This window comes from Nycticebus coucang, chromosome 23 (genome assembly GCF_027406575.1).
Source record: "Nycticebus coucang isolate mNycCou1 chromosome 23, mNycCou1.pri, whole genome shotgun sequence".
Classification (NCBI taxonomy): domain Eukaryota; kingdom Metazoa; phylum Chordata; class Mammalia; order Primates; family Lorisidae; genus Nycticebus; species Nycticebus coucang.
In genome coordinates, this window is record NC_069802.1 from 13391126 (window position 1) to 13414190 (window position 23065).

At 39.2% G+C, this 23065-nt stretch overlaps 1 protein-coding gene across 6 annotated transcripts in view; it reads right to left on the reverse strand.

Annotated features, from left to right (window-relative positions):
* N4BP2 (NEDD4 binding protein 2) overlaps window positions 1-23065 on the reverse strand; it is a 92401-nt gene that overhangs the window by 54601 nt on the left and 14735 nt on the right. For 4 of the 6 annotated variants that reach the window (XM_053578141.1, XM_053578139.1, XM_053578143.1 and 1 more), the window contains 5 exons: window positions 20313-20412; window positions 9630-9709; window positions 7695-8032; window positions 2052-3195; window positions 572-696 (listed from right to left, as the gene is read on the reverse strand). In XM_053578141.1, coding sequence (XP_053434116.1) covers window positions 572-696; window positions 2052-3195; window positions 7695-7923 — 1498 coding nt within the window. In that variant the 5' untranslated portion in view covers window positions 7924-8032; window positions 9630-9709; window positions 20313-20412. Of the gene's footprint in view, window positions 1-571; window positions 697-2051; window positions 3196-5493; window positions 5585-7694; window positions 8033-9629; window positions 9710-20312; window positions 20413-23065 lie in introns of those variants that run through there. The other 2 variants (XM_053578140.1, XM_053578144.1) reach the window with 2 other exon arrangements.

A 23065-nucleotide genomic window follows, 5' to 3' on the forward strand; every position in this document is an offset into this window, starting at 1 on the left:
GGTTGCTGAGAGCTGTGACGACATATCACTCTACAGGGGGGCAAAAAAAAAGAATTAAGGGGTGAATTATATCACAGTAAAGTGGTTTTAAAAAGAGTCCTGCCTATTAATACATTATTATTATTGCTATGCTTGATGCTGTTAGAAGAGCAGGCTGAACAAGTGCTAAGCACTTTTCATTCTGATTTAACCTTTACAGCAATCCTGGGAGCTAAGTACTGTTCTCCCCTTTTATAGATAAAGATTCTCCACTTACACAGTATAAATAACTTGTCCAAGATCACACAGGTAGTAACTGGTGAACTCAAAGCTGACCTTCATTACCTCGTTATACGGCCTCCTTTGTTTTTAGGTGTGTTCGTATGTTCACAGCTGAGTTCTCACTTTAATTTTTGGTTCAAGTATAGACACACAAAAATTTAACAATGTCTGAAGATTGTTTTGTAATTCTCAAGCTACAAATGACTGTGTTTACGCTTATGGATGAGATGTGCTAGGATGGTATGCATGAGCCGCTGCACCCAACCTGTATTACTCTTAATATTAGCCAGAATCTGATGTTTAGTCTTACCACGATTCTGATTCCATTCATGTGCTTCTCCTAAATACTTTACATCAAACTGATACTGTCCATTTATGTAAAAATAATCATCAGTACTAAGAATGACTCCACTCGGATTATCCTCTTGCAAAGTCCTATAAATGAAAATTGAAATTATTTTCATTATTTTTCTAAATTCTCTCTTAATTTTTTTTTTTTAGCTATTCAAAACTATTTAAACTTTCTCCTAATTTTCAAAGTCATAATCCAAATAAATAACATCACTTAAAAGAATAATATTAAAACAAATCATACTGAAAATCCTCTAAGCAGAAGTTTTATTCCTAAAAGAACTGACCTATAGCAGGTCTATTTATATAAAAGTTTAAAGGTTAACAAATGGTTAATTACCCTTTTATGAAAATGTAAAAGACCATTTCTGGAGCATCTATTAAGTATTAGGCACTATTTTAACAAAAAAGTTAAAACAAAAAAGATAACAATTTTTTTTTTTTGAGGCAGTATCACTTTGTCGCCCACAGTAGAGTGCTATAATGTCATAGCTCACAGCATCCTCAAATTCTTAGGCTCAAAGCAATTCTCTTGCTTCAGCCTTTCTGGTAGCTCGGACTACAGGCACCTACCACAACTTCCAACTATTTTTAGAGACAAGGTCTCACTCTGGCTCAGGCTGGTCTTGTACCTGTGAGCTCAGGCAATCCACTCGCCTTAGCCTCCTAGACTGCTAGGACTACAGGCGTGAGCCATCAAGCCCAAAGATAACAATTTTTGCTTAGGACTAGAAGCAGTTAATCCCAGCACTTTGGAAGGCCCAGGAGGGAGGATCACTTGAGGCTAAGAGTTTGAGACCAGCCTACACAACACAGCGAGACCCCTATCTCTACAAAAAAAATAAAAAAACTAGCCAGGCAAGGTGGCAGGTGCCTGTGGTCCCAGTTACTGGGAGGATAAGATGGGAAGATCATTTGAGCCCAGGAGCTGGAGGACTATAATGGTGCCGCTTTACTCCAGCCTGGGTGACAGTGTGAAGCATTATCTCTGAAAAACAAACAAACAAACAACAACAACAACAACAACAACAAAACCTTTAAGCAGAAACAAAGTAATAAACACTTAGTAAAAGGGGGCGCACCATGGCTCAGTGAGTAGGACACCAGCCGCATACACTGAGGTTGGTGGGTTCAAACCCAACCCCAGCCAAACTGCAACAAAAAATAGCCAGGCGTTGTGGCGGGCACATGTATTCCCAGCTACTCAGGAGGCTGAGGCCAGAGAATCACCTAAGCCCAAGAGCTGGAGGTTGCTGTGAGCTGTGACACTATGGCACTCTACCAAGGGCAACAAAGTGAGACTCTGTCTCTTAAAAAAAAAAAAAAATTTTAGTAAAATGAAAACATTGAACTCTACTAAGCAACCTTTGTGCAAATTCACACTATCTGTTCAGATTCAGGCATTATACACTATTTTCTAACTCAAATTAAACCCGTACCTTGCCAAAAAAGATTTTCCTGATCCTGGAAGCCCTCTGAGAAGAACAAGAACCAGTCCAATATAAGATGTTGTCTTCTTTCTTACAGCCTGAGAAACTGGGATTTCCTGTACTTGATAAGCACTTGTTCCCTCGTTACTCCTCCATACCTTTGTTGGGGAAGTGTGAGAAATAACTGCAGGGGGAAAGGCATAGCTGATGGGTCTCCAGTGTGCAGCTGTAGTTACGACAGGAGCCACAAAGCCATGGTTTCCTTGAAAGAGGTCCAAAGCAGGAATCATGGGGTTCCACAATGGCGGAGGGGGAGGTGGCAGCAACAAAGGGAGGGGAGTTAGTACCGAGCAGTAACTAACATCCTTCCCCTTTGGTGGCGGTTCAGGATGCTTGTATGGCTTAAAATTGAACCCTTCAGAAGGTACAAACACATCAGAGACAGAAGATTTCTGATCGCCACCTGTACTTGGTAAATCAAGCCCTGCAAGGCTTGAAGGAGGCTGAGGTTCACTGGCGTCCAAATCCACAGAAGCTTGAGGGAACCGGACCTCAACACACTCAGATTCTAAAACTTCTTTCTGCTTTTGATCAAGATTTCTACAACCTACATTAGAGTCACTTGCAAGATTTAAAGAACTACTGAGAAGAGAATCTTCTGGGTAGTTACCTTCCAGTGCCAGTGTGTTATCTTTTGTAAAATGTTTGGACTCATTTAAAACTGAATGTGAAGGTGATGGATTTGAACTTAATGTGGAGGGAGAACTCTCTAAACCTTCACTGTTCAAATTCATACTTTGTGTGGAAAGAATGGGAGTCACAGTACTTGAATCAGAATTTATAAATTCACTTGGGTCATTAAAACTGTTAACATTTTGCAAAGGCAAAAATGAGTATACTTGGTCATCAGGAGAAGAGTTTAGTTTCTCAAAAGCATTCTGTATTAAGGAATCCAAGTCTTCAGTTAGCTGCATGTCCAGAAATGAATCCATTTTTGAATCTTCACTCTCGTCTTCTAGAGGACACTTTTCCATTATTTCACTTTCTGCTGCACTTACTGGGTTCTCAGAAGCAATGAAACTTTGTGGAGATGATCCTTCTATCTTGGCATCAGTGGCAGATAATTCTAATAGACAATCCATAGCATTTTCAACTGTACAACAAGAACAACACCACAAATATACAAAAAGAAAAAAGATACAATTGTATTAAAACAAGAACACCACCACAAATATACAGAGAGAAAAAAGATACAATTGTATTAAAACTCAACCGAAATTACACTAGAATTTTACACTGAACAGGATATAGAGAAAGGTATTAATATTCAAGTTATTTTCACAAAATTAATACATTACTAATATACCAATGTCTGTATTAGTGAAAATTTGAATGAGAGAAACATGCTGTTTTCCTTTCAGATAAACAGTAGTTAACCATCAAAGTAAATACCTTTTGCTGAATTTATTGAGTAAATGTATAAATGTCTAAAAGAGTATGTATTAGGGTTATTTATAAAAGTCCCCAAGTCAGGTGATTTATTCAACAAATACCTACTGTATGTACTTTTATAAGTTATGTATTCTCTTAGAAATCTAATTTATTCATATTATCCATCCTATGAACTCTATATTTAATATGAGAAATATTCACAGGCACCCTCTGTATATCGGAAATACTTTATAAAAAGATAAGACAATCTTTACTATACTCAAAGGATTTTGCAGTCTAATAGAGACAAAAATTATATTCAAAGATAATTACATTATACATTAAATAATGTACACTTCTGATAATGTACAAATGCTATAGAAATACATAGGAGAGTAAGAAAAGATTTTGCATAAGGTGATATCTGAACTGGACTTGAAGAATAAAAAATCATTCATAGCCAGGCGTGGTGGTTGACGCCTATACTCACAGAACTCTGGGAAGCCAAGGCAGGAGGATCCCTTGAGCTCAGGAGTTCAAGACCAGCCTAAACAAAAACAAGACCCTATCTCTACTAAAAGGAAAAAAAGTAGCCCAGCATTGTGACAGGTCCCAACTACTTGGGAGGCTGAGGCAGGAGGATCACTTGAATCCAGGACTTTGAAGTTGCCGTGAGCTATGACACCACAGCACTGTAGCTTGGACAACAGAGTGAGACTCTGTCTCAGAAAAAAAAAAAGGAAGAAGAAAAACAGAATTTACAAGACACAAGATAAAAGGTAAACTAAAATGCAAAGTGTGTTTAAGGTGTTAAGCTAGGTAGAACATGAGCACATAGTTGTACCTGTGGTAGAGAAGAGAAGGAAATCAAACTAGAGAGGAAGACTGAACAAAACTAGGAAGGGGCCGCTATTTCATGCTAAGAAATATTCATCCTGGCTTGGCGCCTGTAGCTCAGTGAGTAGGGTGCCAGCCAGATATACCAAAGGTGGTGGGTTCGAGCCCGGCCGGGGCCTGCTAAACAACGATGACAACTGCAACCAAAAAATAGCTAGGCACTGTGGCAGGTGCCTGTCGTCCCAGCTACTTGGGAGGCTGAGGCAAGAGAATCGCTTAAGCAAGCGGTTCTCAACCTGTAGGTCGTGACCTCTTTGGGAGTCAAATGACCCCTTCACAGGGGTCGTCTAAATACATCCTGCACATCAGATATTTACGTTACTATTCATAACAGTAGCAAAATTACAGTTACGAAGTAGCAATGAAAATCATTTTATGGTTGGGGGTCACCACAACAAGAGGAACTGTATTAAAGGGTCACGGCATTAGGAAGGTTGAGAACCACTGGCTTCAGTCCAAGAGTGTGAGGATGTTGTGAGCTGTGATGCCATGGCACTCTACCCAGGGCAACATATTGAGACTCCGTCTCAAAAAAAAAAGAAAAAAATATTCATCTATTTTCTAAGAGAAACTACGTGTCATAGCATTTGAGCTAGAAGCTTTGTACATAACCACCTCACTAAATACTCAAATAATACTATCTAATATATTATTTCCAGCAAATAAATGAAGAAAATGAAGTTGAGGGCAGTGCCTGTGGTTTAAGGAGTAGGGCACTAGGCCCATATGCTGAGAGTGGCGGGTTCAAACCCAGCCCCGGCCAAAAAAACAAGAAAAAAACCTGCAAAAAAAAAAAAAAATGTTCAAAAAGTAAATTGACCCAATGTAACTTGACAGAACCAGGACTGATGTGTCTGACTCCAAAGCTGAGCTCTTTCTAACACAAATAGGAAGTCATTAGAATTTTTAAACATTTGAACTTGCAGATATTGTTCCTTTGTGCTCTTTCTTAAGGAAGATAAATCTGGAAACAGGACAGTACAGTGAGTAACTGCTCTGGTCTGGAGTCAAAACACCAACATTTAAATCATTACGACTGGCTATGACACCTTGAACAAGTTAAGTTAATTTCCGTAAAACTTGATTTTCTCACTTGTAATAGGGGGACAATAAAAGTACCTACCTCATAGTTGTTGTGAGGATTAAATGATATAATCCATGAAAAAGTGCTGTGCACAAGGACTGGCGCCTAGCAAGCACCCAATTAATGTTCCCTTAAGAAGAAAAACAAAGAGGGATTGGAGGGGGCAAGCCTGGCAGAGAGATCAATTAAGAGATCATAGCAATTCTACATAGGCTAGAAGCCCTAAAAATGAAAAACAAAAAAAAATGCAAATAAGAAATATGTCTATGAAATAAAATATAGCAAAATCAGAAAGAAAAGATAAACTTAAAAATTTAACATGTATATGATGAAAAACAGCAGTAAGTAAAAATGAGTCAAAGATCGAGATAGAAAGATACCACACAAAGAGAAAAGTCCTTGCACAATCGTGGAGAAAAATTAAAACCACGGTATGAAAAAAAACAAAGAAAATGAACAACATACACAAGAATATCAGATTAATGAGCAAGCATGTACAAAAACGTTTTTATTAAAAGAACACACATTAATAAAAGGTACAATTTTATTCCTATTAAAATCTTAAAATACCATGACACGATGCTGAAAGGGCAATGTCAACCCTGCTACACTTAATCAGAGCCGGTGGCATTACAAACTAGCACACCTCATTTGATAGGCAATTCAGCAGTACAGTTCCAAGAGCCGAAAGCTGTGCCTACCCTGTGACGCAAGAAAATAAAGCTCTGGGATTAAGAAAATAACCAAAAGCAAGATGTTCTCTGCAATATTAACTGTTCATGAAAAACTCAGATATAATTAAACAGAACACAACACCACAGTGGAGTATTAGAAAACTATTAAAAGTAAATACAGATTATAACAACATTGAAAAAGTACTTTAAGTTAAAAAAGCAGAACACTCAATGCTATTATAGAAACTATTCAAATATCAAGTGTTTAATACATAAGGTCTACAGAAGATTCTGGAAAATAGAAATAAAGTTTTTGTCAGGGTACAGGGTAACACACTTTTCTTGTAATTCCCCATTGCTATGTTAGTGTATGTGCAACAAATAAATTTTAAAGACATCAAAACTAGAAAATAAATGTTGAAGTCACTTATAGAACTCTATATACTACCATTTCTGAGCATCATATGCACTATTGAAACCTGGTTTTCTACAAACATAACAGGCTAAATAAGATATGCTCACATCACAGGCCACACAATGACTGAAACTGGAAGTTTAACACACATTATTAAAACTTCCCAAATCTAGAATAATTGTATCTTATATTAATCATGGCCAGTAATAGTATTGAGCCATCCACATTTAATTTACTCTAAATGAGTAAATCATATAGATTCCTTGCTGTCTACAAACATACTACTAAATGATTTATAAGTTATTACTATTAACAATCCTGATGATTTTACCAAAAATAAAAAAACCCACAAAACTCAATCCTCACCCCAAAAAGTCCCATAAGGTACATACTATTATTTTTCTCATTAACAGATTAGAAAACTGAGACTCAGAGAGGTTAGTGGCAGAGCTAGAAATCCAATCTGAGTTTCTGGACAAAAAAGCCAATTATTTTGAAACCATACTACTCGACTGGCCTCAACTCTTAATCAGCTCTTATGTCCATAATTATAATTACCTCATGACTTAATAAATATTCACTGGCCTCCTCAGATGGGTCATTTGCTATTTTATGAGCTGGGATACACAGCAGTAAAACAACAGTTTTAAAGATCTCTATCTTTATGGAGCTTTCATTCTGTAACACTGGTTCTCAACCAGTTACAATGTTGCCTCCCAGGGGACAAATGACAATACATGGAAACATTTTTGATTGTCACAACTGGGGAGGTGGGGCGCTACTTGCATCAAGGGGGGCGGTACAGGCCAGGGATGCTGATAAACATCCTACAGTGCACAGCAGAGCCACTCACAACAAAGAACTGTACAGCCCAAAATGTCAATAGTGCCGACCGTTCTAGAGGGAAGATAAAAAGAGATAAAGCATAGAATGTTACATGTACAACTATACATTTCTTAAGAACAGAAACTACGCTTTATTTTTCAGATCCTCTGTAACACACCAACCTTAGTAACTTGCTCACAGCAGATGCTTAATCGATGAATTAAGTAGAAATAAGACAGTCATTTTTCTATGTTACTACTGGTCACAGCATAGTACATAGAGTCTTCTTACATGAGGCAAAGGGTTCAAACTAAACTTTTTCTCACCTTTGAAATCACATTCAGAAAGCATCAAATACACTACATCAGGATCCAGATCAGAAAACATCTCTGAGATACTGGCGAAGAGTTCTTCCTGATCAACTTTTGTCTCACCCACGGAGGGAAGAGTAGCGGTTGGCTCCTCATGACTAGCAACACTGGATACGACAACTTCCTTAGAGTTTGCAGTCTTCCAAAAAGGATTTCCCCCAAGATTTTTCCTTCTCCTTGGCATTCTGACTTCCAAAACTAAAATGTTTCCCTCATTTAAGATGTTTGATATTTAAGTCATAATTCAAAGAAAATAGGGTTAAATATCTTGCACAATCCCGCTGTAAAAGGACCTAAAATAGAAAGCAATTAAAAACACTCAGACTATATATTTCCACTTCTACAATTGGAATGACATCTTTACTTAACTCTAAGAAAGTACCATCAACTCTGGTGGCAAAACCAAAAAGGAATCCATTTCTCTCCCTCTCCAAAATATTCGAGTTTTGTCAGAATTGAACATGTTAAAAATTAAGATAGTAACAAAATGTAATATATTTCAGAACAGTGAGTACATTCTGTTAATGCCACTGTTTCATTTTTTAAAAACATAAAACAGTATTCATAAATATAACTAGAATGCCCACCGAACACCATGCTCGGATATCTAACAGGCATCATAAATTTAACATGTCCAAAACTGACAGCCCCTTCAAAGATGCTCTTCCCAGTCTCTCCCACTTCAGTTTATCAACTCCATCCTACCAACTGCTTGGGCCAAAATCTTGGGTCCTTGACTACTCTCATCCCATATCCAACTGGTAAGCCAATTTTTTAAATTATTATTATATTTTAAGCCTCCCAAATATATCCAGAACACCATCAGTCCTCACCACTTCCACTGCTACCGCCCTAGAATGAGTTAGCTACCCCAGCCTCGTGCCTGAATTACCCTAATACTCTCCCAATCTCCCTGCTGCCACCCTTACACCCCTGCAATCTATTTAGCACAGAAGCCAGAGTGGCTCAATTAAACCGTAGGCTGGATCATACCTGTCTTCTGCTAAACTATCCACTGGCTTCCTACCTCACCCCAGGTAGAAAGTAAGAGCCCCTTAAAATGGCCCACAACCTGGACACTTGTTACGTCCGTACCGTCATCCCTGCTTTCCCTGGCCATGCCACTTCAGCCACACATAGCCTCCTTGCTCTGCCTCAAACACACCAGCCAGGCTCTCCCCTGGGAAGCTTTACATCTTGATTGCCTCTACCTGAACTATTTTTCTCGCATGTATCGCTAAGATTTCTTTCCTTACCACCTTCTTAGTACTCAAAGGTTACCTTCTCAGGAACTCAGCCCCTTAACACCATTAATCCCTCTTTCCTACATGAATTTTCTCTGTACCACTTACTATCTTATAACATAGCACATGTTTTGCTGATTTATTCTATTTACTATATATATTATTTTCTTTACTACCCATACTCTGATAAAGCCTACTTGTTTTCTCTGCTTGGATGGTCCAATCAACATTTCAAACTTAGCAAATCCAAAACTAAATATCTAATTTTTACTGAAATTAGCTCTAACCATTGGGTATAAGTACCATCACTTTTCATTCCTGTCTCCTAACTGGTTTCCCTGCTTGCATCCACACCCCCTATAGTCTATTTTCAACATACCAGCATAGCATACAACCTAAATCAGACTGAATAAGGGTCTGTGCTAAAGCCTCAGTGGTACTCCACATCACTCAAGTAAAAACTAAAGTTCTTACTTTTACATTGCTAACTCCCCCACTCCTTTCAATCTTTATTGAAGTATCACATGCAACAATTTCTTTGACTATCCAACTAAAAATCACACCCCCCACTCCCTCTACTCCAATCTCCCCTTTTCCGCTAACCACCCATTGCCCTTACCACCTTCTAACATACCATAAAATTTACCTTTTAATTACATCTGTGTCATAGCTCTCTCCACATTCCAGAACTGCACTGCCAATATGGCAGCCACCAGCCACATGCGCCTATTTAAATTTAAATTAATTACAATTAAATAAAATTACATGTTTATATACTGATTTCAGATAGAAGAATTCAGAGGAAAGAAAATTGTCAGAGACAAAGAAGGATTTACATAATGATAAAAGATCAGTCCACCAAGAAGATACAGCAACTCTAAATGTATGTGCACTGAACAGCAGAGCTACAAAATAGGGGAAATGAAAACTGACAACTGAAAAGAAAAGTAGACCTGCTCAGCACCTAGAGCCACAGTGGTTACAGTGTCAACCACAAACACGGAGGCGGAGGCCCGGAGGCCGGAGGGTTGGAACCTAGCCCAGGCCAGCTAAACAACAATGATAACTGCGACAACAACAACAACAACAACAAAAAAAAAACTAGCCAGGGCTCGGTGCCTGTAGCTTAAGGCACCGGTCACATACGTTGGGGCTGGCGAGTTCGAACCCGGCCTGGGCCTACCAAACAAAAATGACAACTACAACAACAACAACAAAAAGAGAGACAGGTGTTGTAGCGGGCACCTGTAGTCCCAGCTGCTTGGAAGGCTGAGGCAAGAGAATCGCTTAAGCCCAAGAGTTTGAGGTTGCTGTGAGCTGTGATGCCACAGTGCTGTTTGGAGGGTGACATAGTTAGACTCTGTCTCAAAAGAAAAAGAAAAGAAAAATGGGCAAACTCATAATTATAGTTGGAGAGTTCAACACTGCTCTATCAACAATTGATAAAACTAGACAGAAAATCAGCAAGGACAAAGAACCCAATGCCATTAACAATTAAGGATCTCATCAACATTTACAGAACAGTCCACCCAACAGCAGCAGAATATACATTCTTTTCATGTGCCCACTGAACAGACAGACCAAATCTTATGCTATAAAACAAGCCTCAGCAAAAGTAAAAGAGCTGAACTTATACACAGTACATTCTCCAGCCACAATGAAATCAAACTAGAAACAATAACAGAACGATGACAGGAAAATCTCCAAGCAATCTATTTCTAAACAATCCATGGATCAAAGATAAAGTCTCAAAGAAAATTTTAAAAACGCACTGAACTGGGTGCAAAGGAAAATATACCATATCAAAATCACAGCTAAAGCAGTGGCAACTGGGCGGCGCCTGTGGCTCAAGGAGTAGGGCGCCGGTGCCATATGCCGGAGGTGGCAGGTTCAAACCCAGCCCTGGCCAAAAAACCACAAACAAAACAAAAAGAAGTCTCAGGTGGCGCTTGTGGCTCAGTGAGTAGGGCGCCAGCCCCATATACCGAGGGTAGCAGGTTCAAACCCAGCCCCGGCCAAACTGCAACAAAAAAATAGCTGGGCGTTGTGGCAGGTGCCTATAGTCCCAGCTGCTGGGGAGGCAAGAGAACCACATAAACCCAGGAGTTGGAGGTTGCTGTGAGTCGCGTGACATCATGGCACGCTACCAAGGGTGGTAAAGTAAGACTCTGTCTCTACAAAAAAAAAAAAAGAAGTCTCAAATCAATAATGTGAGTCCTCACCACGAGAACCTAGAAAAAGAGCAAAATAAACCAAAAGTTAGCAAAAGAAAGAAAATAATAAATGTAATAGCAGATAACAATTAAGTTAGAAAAATCAATGAAACAAATTTCTAGTTCACTGAAATGATCACAAAATTGACAAACCTCTAGCAAGAATAACAAAGAAAAAACAAAGACACAAATTACCAATATCAGGAATGAAAACAGACATAAGAACAATTGCCCACACAGAAGTTTGACAACTTACATGAAGGGAACCAGTTTCTCAATTACCACAATTAAAAAATAAATAAAAGCACTATAATTTTTAGTGAAATTAAACATAATTTCAAAACTTTCAAAAAAGAAATTTCCAGGGCCAATTCTACCAAACATTTTTAAGAAAAATTAACACTAATCCTACAAAAGCTGTCCCAGAAAATAAGAAAAAAATACTCCCATTCATATTTTATGACACTAGTATTATCCTGATACCAAAACCAGACAAAGCCAATATGAAAAAAGAAAGCTATAGACTAATATCCCTCATGAGTATAGACATAAAAATCCTTAACAAAATACTACCAAATAAAATTCCGCAATGTATAAAAAGAATTATACACCATGATGAAATAAGGTTTATTCCAGGGATGCAAGGCTAGTTCAAAATTCAAAAATCAGTATAATCTACCATCTTAACAAGCTAACAAAAAATACCCACAATCACGTAAATCAATGCAGGGGAAAAAATGACAAAATTCAATATCATGATAACTACTAGGAAAATAGCAATAGAGAGGAATTTCCTCAACTTAATAAAAACACCAATGAAAAAGCTACTAACATTATATTTAGTAGTAAAATACTGAATTATTTCCTTCTAAAATCAGGAATGAGGCAAGGATGTCTACTTTCACCACTTTTATTCAATGTAATGCTAAAAGTTCTAACCTGTGAAGGAAGGCCACAAAAAAAGGAAGTAAAATGCACACAGATAAGGAAGGAAGAAATAAAACTGTCCCTATTTGCAAATGATATGCTTCTCCAGACAGAAAATCCCAAAGAATCTATAAAATCTCCAACAAAAAAGTGAGTTCAGCCAGGGTGCACAATACAAGATAAACATACAAAAGCAATTGTATTTGCAATTAGCAATAAACTAATGGAAACTGAAATTAAAAATACGATACCCTTCACAATTACTCAAAAAAAAATTAAATACACAGTAAGCCCTCACTTAAATTTGCCAATCAGGTCTTCAAAACTGCAACTTTAAGTTAAATAAAAGTACCTTGAATAATCTTCTTTCAATTGTTTCCGGTAAAGCTGATGAGGAAAGGATGGGTTTTGCTATACCTTATTTCATGGTTTCCAAGAATGCATTGACAATCAATGTTAAGTGAGGACTTACTGTATTTAGTTATAAATCTAACAAAACAAGTGCAAGAATTATATACACCTACAAAAGGGTGATTAAGGAAATCATCATTAACAGAATGGAAGACTCAACATAGTAAAGATATGTTGAGTTCCCTCCATTCTTCCCAAATTGACACACGGGTTAGATACAATTCCTATCAAAAGGCAAGATTTTTATAGATATATACAAGATTATTCTAAATTTGTGGGGCAGCTACTGTGGCTCAGTGAGTAGGACACCGGCCCCATATACAGAGGGTGGCGGGTTAGAACCCAGCCCCAGCCAAACTGCAACAAAAAACAGCTGGGTGTTGTGGCAGGCACCTGTAGTCCCAGCTACTAGGGAGACTGAGGCAAGAGAATCACCTAAGCCCAAGAGCCGGAGGTTGCTATGAGCTGTGACACCATAGTACCCTACAGAGGGCAACAAAGTGAGACTCCGTCTCCAAAAAAAAGATTATTCTAAATTTGTAAGATAAAGGAACCAGAATAACTAAAATAGTTTTGAAAAGGAACAGAGTAGGAGAAATCAGTCAACTTAATTCCAAGAGTTCTTATGTAAATATGCTAATCAAAACTATGTGGTCTCAGTAGAGGTCTAGACAGATGTATAGATGTGGTAACAGATTATAGATCTGGGACAGAAAACCCAGAGTCGACCAAAATAAATATGCCCAACTTATATTTGACCAAGGTACAAAAGCACTTGAATGGAGAAAGACAACCTTTTCAATAAATGATGCTGGAGAAAGTGGACATCCACAGGTAAGAGATAAACCTTGACCTAAGTCTCACACCTTACAGAAAAATTAACTCAAAATGCATCGCAGATTTAAAATTTAAGACATAAAACTGGAAAACTCTTAGATCAAAAAACAAACGGAAAATCTTCAGGATCCAGCGCTAGACAAAAACACCAAAACCATGATCCATAAAAGGAAAAACAAATTGCACTTCATCAAATAAAAACTTTTGGTCTGTGAAAGACCCTATTAAGAAGATAAAAAGAAAGCTACAAACTGGGAGAAAATATTTGCAGAGCACATGTGGTAAAGGACTAGTATTTCAAACATATAAAGAACTTATCAAAACTCAACAGTAAAAACAAAACCAAACAATTCGATTTGAAAATCAGCAAAAGGGGGCAGCACCTGTGGCTCAGTGAGTAGGGCGCCGGCCCCCTATGCCGAGGGTGGCGGGTTCAAATCCAGCCCCAGCCAAACTGCAACAAAGAAAATAGCCAGGCGTTGTGGCGGGCACCTGTAGTCCCAGCTGCTTGGGAGGCTGAGGCAAGAGAATCGCGTAAACCCAAGAGTTAGAGGTTGCTGTGAGCCGTGTGATGCCACGGCACTCTACCCGAGGGCGGTACAGTGAGACTCTGTCTCTACAAAAAAAAAAAAAAAGAAAAGAAAATCAGCAAAAGGGAGAAAATATTAGTCTAAAGAGGAATTACAGATGGCAAATAAGTACGTAAAAAGATGTTCAATATCATTAGCCATTAATTAAGTGCAAATTAAAACTATAATGAGATATTACTTACCTATTAAATTGACTAAAATAAAAAATACTGTCAATACTAAATGATGGTAAGACTTCAGAAAAACTAATCACTCACACACTGCTGCTGATGAGCATATAAAATGTAGTCACTCCGGAAAACACTGTGCAGTTTCTTAAAAAGCTAAATATGCAACTGCCATACAACTCAGCAATTGTACTTCTAGGCATTTATTTCTAAGGAATGAAAAATTATATGCATCAAAAAACCAGTATACAAATATTTATAGCAGTTTTTTTTTTTTTTGCAGTTTTTGGCCGGGGCTGGGTCTGAACTCACCACCTCCGGCATATGGGGTTGGCGCCCTACCCCTTTGAGCCACAGGCACTGCCCAGCAGTTTTATTCATAACCAACCAGAAACAACTCAGATGTTCTTCAATGGCAGACAAGGACATGGAAGATTTGAGCTATGTAATAACACAATTTGACATAATTACAATTTACTTTCTTTTTAACAGAGACAGGGTCTTACTATTGTGCCCAGGCTGAAGTACAGTGGCTATTAACAGGTGCCATTCCACTAATGATCGGTTTTGATCTGCTCAGTTACCTACCTGAGCACTTTACCCTCCTTAGGCAATCAGGAGGTCTCACTGATGCCTAATTTAGCACAGACACCTGATTGGCATGGCACACCACAACCCAGAATTACTAGGCTCGAGCAATCCTGCCTCAGCCTCCAGACTACCAGGGACTACATGGGCACACTACTGTACCCAGCTATAATTTACTTTCAAGTGCACATGGAATTATGCTAGAAATCAGTTGCAAAAATGTAATTAGATCCCAGTTGCTTTAAAATTAAAAAATACATTTTGTGTGAGTTAAAGATTTCCCTATGTTAATCAGAAAATATTTCATGCCAAATACAAATTTTAGATAATCCAAAAATGCCACAAAAATCATACACACAAAGAATATATACATATGTGAAGGTTAAAATTAAAAAAATCAATAATCAAATCATCCAACCCAAGCAGCTGGAAAATAACAGCCTGGAAACAAAGAAATAATGAAGAGCAGAAAATAGAAAACAAACATCTATGGTTTGCATAAGTTGGCTTTTAAGAAAAAAAGGAAAAGTAAAGAAATACACACAAAAGTGAACCAAGAAAATCACAAGAGAGAAAAAAACATATGAAGAATAAGGAGGGGTCGGGCACGGTGGCTAATGCCTGTAATCCTAGCACTATGGGAGGCCAAGGCGGATGGATTGCGAGCTCAAGAGTTTGAGACCAGCCTGAGCAAAAGTGAGACCCAATCTCTAATAAAAATAAAAAAGCTGAAACAAGAGGATCGCTTGAGCCCCAGAGTTGGAGGTTGCTATAAGCTGTGATGTCAACAGCACTCTACCAAAAGTGACAAAGTTAAACTCTGTTAAAAAAAAAAAAAAAAAAAAGAATAAGGAGGGTCAGTGGCCCACACCTAAAAAACCCTGTACTTTGGGAGGTCAAGAAGGGAGGGGTGCTGGAGATCAGGAGCTGGAGACCAACCTGAGCAATAGTGAGACCTCTGTCTCTACAGAAAGTAGAAAAATAAACCAGGCATAGTGGTGCATGCCTGTAGCCCCAGCTACTCCAGGGGCTGAGATGGGAGGAGGAGGATCACTTGAGCACAGCTACAATAAAAAAAATCCCTGACAGGGCGGTGCCTGTGGCTCAGTGGGTAAGGTGCCGGCCCCATATACCGAGGGTGGCGGATTCAAACCTGGCCCCGGCCAAACTGCAACCAAAAAATAGCCAGGCATTGTGGCGGGCGCCTGTAGGCCCAGCTACTTGGGAGGCTGAGGCAACGGAATCGCTTAAGCCCAGGAGCTGGAGGCTGCTGTGAGCTGTGTGAGGCCACGGCACTCTACCGAGGGCCATAGAGTGAGACTCTGTCTCTACAAAAAAAAAAAAAAAATCCCTGACAAAGTGCTCAAAAAAAAGAAAGAAAAAAGAAAGAGAATTCACAGATATATCAGAAATGAAAAGGAGACATTGCTATAATTTTATGCCAATAAGTTTTAAAGTTTAAAAACTTGAATTATTTTTAACTACAGAGCCAATGTTTTTAAATACACATTATACCATATCTGATACAACAAATAAAATGATAGTTCTATATCCATTAAAGAAACTTTTTTTTTTAGCAAGACAAACAAAATCCACAATATTTAATTTTTTCCCCCAAACCAAGACACTGACATTGGGCTGATTTCCCCTTACAATGTTATTTTCTTACAATAGAAGCTGGGACACAGATACAAACCCAGCCCACTGAACCAGAAGTCGGGGTGGCAACATTCTGTTACAAGGGAGGAGAATTAAAGAAAAAAAGGATCCCTCCTCCCATCTTCTCAATCACCTCTCTAAAGCAGGAGTCCTCAAACTATGGCCCGTGGGCCACATACAGCCCGCAGAGGACATTGATCCGGCCCTCCGGGTGTTTTTGCCACGCTGCCTGCCCTGCTACAGTGCGCATGTGTGGAATGTGCAGGGCACTCTCCGACTCCCCTCCTCTCTGTCTCTTCTCCTCTCTGTCTCTCGACTCCTCCTCTCAGTCTAGGGACTAACTGATACACACTTGCATCACTTATTAAGACTAGCAGTGACAAATATGGAACCAGACATTGACCATCTCATTAGCCAGACATTGACCATCTCATTAGCCAAAAGCAGGTCCATAGTTCCCATTGAAATACTGGTAAGTTTGTTGATTTAACTTTAGTTGTTCTTCATTTTAAATATTGTATTTGTTCCCATTTTGTTTTGTTTTTTTTTAATTCAACATACGATATGTGCAATGTGCATAGGAATTTGTTCATAGTTGTTTTTTTTTTTAACTACAGTCCGGCCCTCCAACGGTCTGAGGGACAGGGAACTGGCCCCCTGTTTAAAAAGTTTGAGGACGCCTGCTCTAAAGACTGAGGAAAACATGGACATTCTCCCTCCTGGCAGATCATGGAGGCAGATATAGTCAGTTTGTGCGGTTTAACAGAAAAAAAAAAAAAAAAATCCTAAAAATATTGTAGACCTTTATTTCCTTTAAATCTCCCAGTAAAAACATTAAACTTTCCAGAAGATTCCAAACTGGCATTGCATAGACCAATTCCTTCCAAAAATATCTCTAACATAGTCTCTCCATCTCTCTCTCTCTACAATTTGAAGTCCAGGAGCGAGGGGCACCTGGTGGAAACTCACTGAGCTCGAGGGGGCAAGAGTGCTAAAGAAACAACTCCCGCATGGGAACAAGGTCAAGACTGGGCCTTTGGTGCCAGTCAGCCATTAAAGAAATTTAAAACCTTCCCACAAAGATAATCCCAGGTATAAATAGCTTTGCCAGTAAATTTCACCAAATAACCTGCCAGAGATAGAAACTGAAAAAAAACTTCCCATCTCATTTTATGAAACCAGCCTAACCCTAATACCGACACCTTACGAAGTCATTAAAAGACAGAAAATAGGGTTTGGCATCCGTAACACAGTGGTTACTGCGCCAGCCACATACACTGAGGCTGGCGGGTTCAAACCTGGCCTGGGCCAGCTAAACAACAATGGCAACTGCAACAACAACAACAACAACAACAACAACAGTCAGGCATTGTGGCAGGCACCTGTAGTCCCAGCTACTAGAGAGGCTGAGGCAAGAGAATCATTTGAGCCCAAGAGTTTGAGGTTGCTATGAGCTGTGACGCTACAGCACTCTACCGAGGGTGATATAGTGAGACTCTGGCTCAAAAATAAATAAATAAAATATACAAATCATAAAATGTACCACTTTAAAGTGTACAGTTCAGTGATTTGCAGTATATTCAGAGATGCATAACTATTACCACTAATTCCAAAACATTTTCATCGCCCCAAAAAGATACCTGTGCTCATTCGCACTCACTCCCATTCCTCCTTCCCCTATGCTCTGGCAAACACAAAGCTAGCTTTTGTCTCTGCAGATTTACCTGCTCTGGGCATTTACAGAAGTAGCACTGTGTAATATGCGGCCTTCTGTGGCTGGCTCCTTCTGCCTAGCATAACATTTTCCAGGGCCGCCCATGTTGTGCCATGTATCAGTACTTCACTCCTTTTATTGCTGGATAATACTCCATAGTACAGATAAACCACATTTCATTTATCCATCCTTCAGCTGATGGACTTTTGGGCTACCGTGAATAATGTTGCTATGAACATTCACATATAACTTTTGTGTGAACGAATGTTTTCATATCTCTTAAATATACACCTCAGAATGAAACTGCTAGCTCCTATGACAACTCTGCATTTAACCTGTTGAACTGCCAGTAGCAGTAGCTCCAATTTCTTATTTATTTTTTTTTAAATAGAGACAGAGTCTCACTTTATGCCCCTCGGTAGAGTGCCGTGGCATCACACAGCTCACAGCAACCTCCAGCTCCTGGGCTTAAGTGATTCTCTTGCCTCGGCCTCCCGAGTAGCTGGGACTACAGGTCCCCGCCATAGCACCCAGCTATTTTTTTGTTGCAGTTTGGCCGGGGCTGGGTCTGAACCCGCCACCCTCGGCATATGGGGCCGGCGCCCTACTCACTGAGCCACAGGCGCCGCCCAGCAGTAGCTCCAATTTCAATTTCCACCAGCCATGGACGAGAGTTCTGATTTCTCTACATCCTCACCAACACCTGTCACTGTCCATCTCTTGTTTTGTTGGATACAGGTTCTCTCTTTGTCGACCAGACTGGTCTGAACCTCCTAAGACCAAGGATGCTCCTGCCTCATCCTAGTGCAACCTCACTGTGGATTTGACTGACATCTCCCTAAGGACTAATATTGCCGACCATCTTCACATGTCCTTACTGGCATCTGCATATCTGCTTTGAAGAAATGTCTGTTCAGACTCTTTGCCCATTTGTAAATTGGGTTGTTTTTATCATTGAACTGAGCCCAAGAGTTTAAGGTTGCTGTTAGCTATGATTGTACCACTGCACTCTAGGCTGGGAGAAGGAACAAGACCCTGTGTCAAAAAAAGAAAGAAAATGTAACTAAATAATTAAGGTAACCAATCATCTTTAAATATATTTATCTGTCACAAAAACTATTGCAATTGATAATTAAAGACATTCCAAATATTGATGGAAAATGAGGATGGCTAAATCATGGCAAACATCACCCTCTGGAATATTATGCAGCAGTTAAAAAGAACAAAGTGGAATGTAGACACAGTGTGCATGCAAAAACTAAACAGAACTCAAAGACATATTGTTAAAGGTAAAAAGCAACTTGCTGAACAACATATAGCTTTAGACCAAAGAATGACAGGAAGGTCCATTTCTCTATAATCCATCAACACTTTCTATAGTCCTTCACTGCCTACTACAGTACTGGTTTTGCTAAATCATTTCAGAGCCTCACATCATTTTCATCTGTTATGTGTTCATCTCTACAACTAACCGAGCTACTTGAGAACAGGGACCATGGCATCTACTCCAATCTGGCACTGAGCATAGATCCACACATAAAGCAGGTGCACAGTAGTATCTGTGAATTGCTAATGATATGTGAACTATGAAGGAGAAAAACTTCAGAAGCAAAGGAACTAAAACAATGATCAAATGGGAAAATCAGGACCATGTTTCACACTGTCAATATGCTTTATACTGTCACAAACTCTCTTGGAAATTTTAGTAACAAAATCTGATTATATTTTCTTTCTCAAAACTTTTTCTTTCTTTCTTTCTTTTTTTTTTTTTTTTGGTTTTTAGCTGGGGCTAGGTTTGAACCTGCCACCACCTCCGGCATATGGGACCAGCGCCCTACTCCTTGAGCCACAGGTGCCGCCCAAATTTTTTTTTTTTTTTTTTTTGTAGAGACAGAGTCTCACTTTACCACCTTCAGTAGAGTGCCATGATGTCACAGGACTCACAGCAACCTCTAGCTCTTGGGCTTCCGCGACTCTCCTGCCTCAGCCTCCCAAGCAGCTGGGATTACAGGCGCCTGCCACAACGCCCAGCTATATTTTGGTTGCAGTCAGCCGGGGCTGGGTTTGAACCCGCCACCCTCGGTATATGGGGCCAGCGCCCTACTCACTAAGCCACAGGCGCCACCCTCTCAAAACTTTTTCAAATCCCTCAAATATGTGAATAAAAGCTTAAAAACCTAGAAGTAAAATATTTTGATACTCTACAACTTCAATAAGACTTACCGTCTATCTCGCGTTGATGCTACCAAGGTGCTCATTAAGGCCACGGATGACACCTGCAAACTCTATAGCTCTTCTTACTATCCAACATGACGTCTTCTTACTGTTAAAAAAAAGTTATATGTTAAAGGCAAATTCATATCAAATTATAGTCATAGATGAAATCAAAGTCCAAAATAGATAATGATGTTTATAATATAAATATATACTACAATATTCCAAAGAGAAAATCATGAAATAAAAATGACAAAAAAGATCTCATTTGTTACTAGTGGAGGTACCTACTGCACTGGTTATATAAAGGGAAAGAACTAAGCATTTATTCTGCCTTTTAAGTAGAACACTATTTCTAGGTAACAAAACAGTTCTAGCCGATGAGAGAAATCTTATCTTTATAGAAGTGGCTAGCTACTAAATGTAAAAGGAACAACAGAACCTGAAACTAATTACATTTTGTAACCCATAATTAAATAGCTGATGAGGAATCATCAGGTGAAAGGTTGATAGGAAGTGACCTCGAGTCAAAGTACCATCCTACAGATTACTACTTGCTATTTAGATGCAAAAACAAAAATACAACTTTACAACAAAATCATCAGGTTCTCACCACCTTAGCATGGTGATCAAACACATGTATAGCATCAAACAGTGGGACTAGGCTCGGTGCCCACAGCTCAGTGGCTAGGGCGCCAGCCATATATACCAAGGCTGGCAGGTTCGAACCCTAAACACCTACTAAACAACAATGACAACTGCAACCAAAAAATAGCTGGGCACTGTGGCGGGCACCTGTAGTCCCAGCTACTTGGGAGGCTGAGGCAAGAGAATCGCTTAAGTCCAAGAGTTGGAGATTGCTGCGAGCTGTGATGCCATAGCACTCTACCGAGGGCAACATAGTAAAACTCTGTCTCAAAAAAAAAAAAAAAGAAAGAAAGAAAAGAAAAAATAATGTGACTAGTTATAAGCCCTTCCATGTGAAACAGTATGACATACTCTTCCAAAAATGTTTAACCTTAGCGTACTCAGACAATTAGATCTAACTCTCAGTTTATAAGAAATACATATAGGAGACCTAGTTAGAAGTTATACTACACCAAGAGGAGACGATTAGCAATACAAAATGAAATATAAGTCTCACTAGAGCTAACAGTATCTGGGGGAGAAGAGGAAAGGCAGAGAAGGGCACGGATGGGTAGAATGGACAGTTCTGTACACAGAAATGCTCAAGAGACAAATAGCCTGTCTCGGTGCCTGTAGCTCAGTGAGTATGGCGCTGGCCACACACACCAAGGCTGGAGGGTTAGAGCCCGGCCCAGGCCTGCTAAACAACAATGGTAACTGCAACCAAAAAATAGCCAGGTGTTGTGGCGGGTGCCTGTAGTCCCAGCTACTTGGGAGGCTGAAGCAAGAGAATCGCTTAAGCCCAGGAGTCTGAGGTTGCTGTGAGCTGTGAGCTACAGCACTCTACCCAGGGTGACAGCTTGAGACTCTGTCTCAGAGAAAAAAAAAAAAAGAGCGCTAAATAGCCAAATGCAACAGGCAGACCTTGATGGAAACCTAGTATTTGTAAAGAAACATAGCAATAGAAGACATTAGGAATATGGTATGAATATTAATATATTAGGGAATTACTTGTAACTTTACTAGGAATGATAACGGTTTTGTGGTTTTATAGGACAATGTCCTTTTCCGGAAAGATACGCTAAAAGATTAAAGGTAATGTGTCCTCTAATGTTTTTTAAAAGAAAAAATTTCAAGCCGAGTTTTTTTTTTTTTTGCAGTTTTTGGCCAGGGCTGGGTTTGAACCCACGCCCTCCGGCATATGGGGCTGGCGCCCTACTCCTTTGAGCCACAGGCACCACCCTTCAAGCTTTATTTTTAAATGTCAAAAGTCCAAAATGCAAACATTAATAACACAAATGAAAAAACAAAAAACAAATCTCATTTGCCACTATTAATTTACTTTTAAATCATTCAGAAAATTTATATATAAATGTAGACAAAGCAAATGTGGCAGAATGTTAACAATCACTGAATCTAGGAGGTGGGTATATATGGTTCCAAGTACCATACTACCTTTTTATATGTCTAAGTATCTTCCTTTCAAAAGTTTTCAAAATGTACCATATTTCAAGCAAACTGGCTTCTAAAATGTTCGAAAAAAGCCAGCGAGGTGGCTCACATCTGTAATCCTAGCACTCGGGGAGGCCGAGGCAGGTGGACTGCCTGAGCTCACATGCTGGAAACCAGTCTGAGCCAGAGCTAGACCCTCTCTCTAAAAATAGCAGAGCATTTTGGCAGGCTCCTATAATCTCAGCTACTTGGGATTTATGTTTTTGAGATAGAGTTTCACTTTGTCACCCTCGGTAGAGTGCCGTGGTCCCAGCTACTCAGGAGGCTGAGGCAAGAGAATCACTTAAGACCAAGAGTTGGAGGTTGCTGTAAGCACTCTACCAAGGGCAACAGAGTGTGACTCTACTTCAAAAAGTAAATAAATAAATATAAATAAACTTGAGAAAGAAAAACCTGGAGGCCTCACACTTCCTGATTTCAAACCCCTTACAAAGCTACGGTAAACAAAACAGTATGATAGGGCATAAAGATGGACATAAGATCAATGAACAAAACAGAAAGCCTCAAAAAAAAAAAAATAGAAAAACTAAAAAAAAAAAAAAAAAAAAAACAGAAAGCCCAGAAATAAACCCTGGCCTATATTTAGGATCAAATGATCTTGAATAAGAGTGCCAAGGCTACAC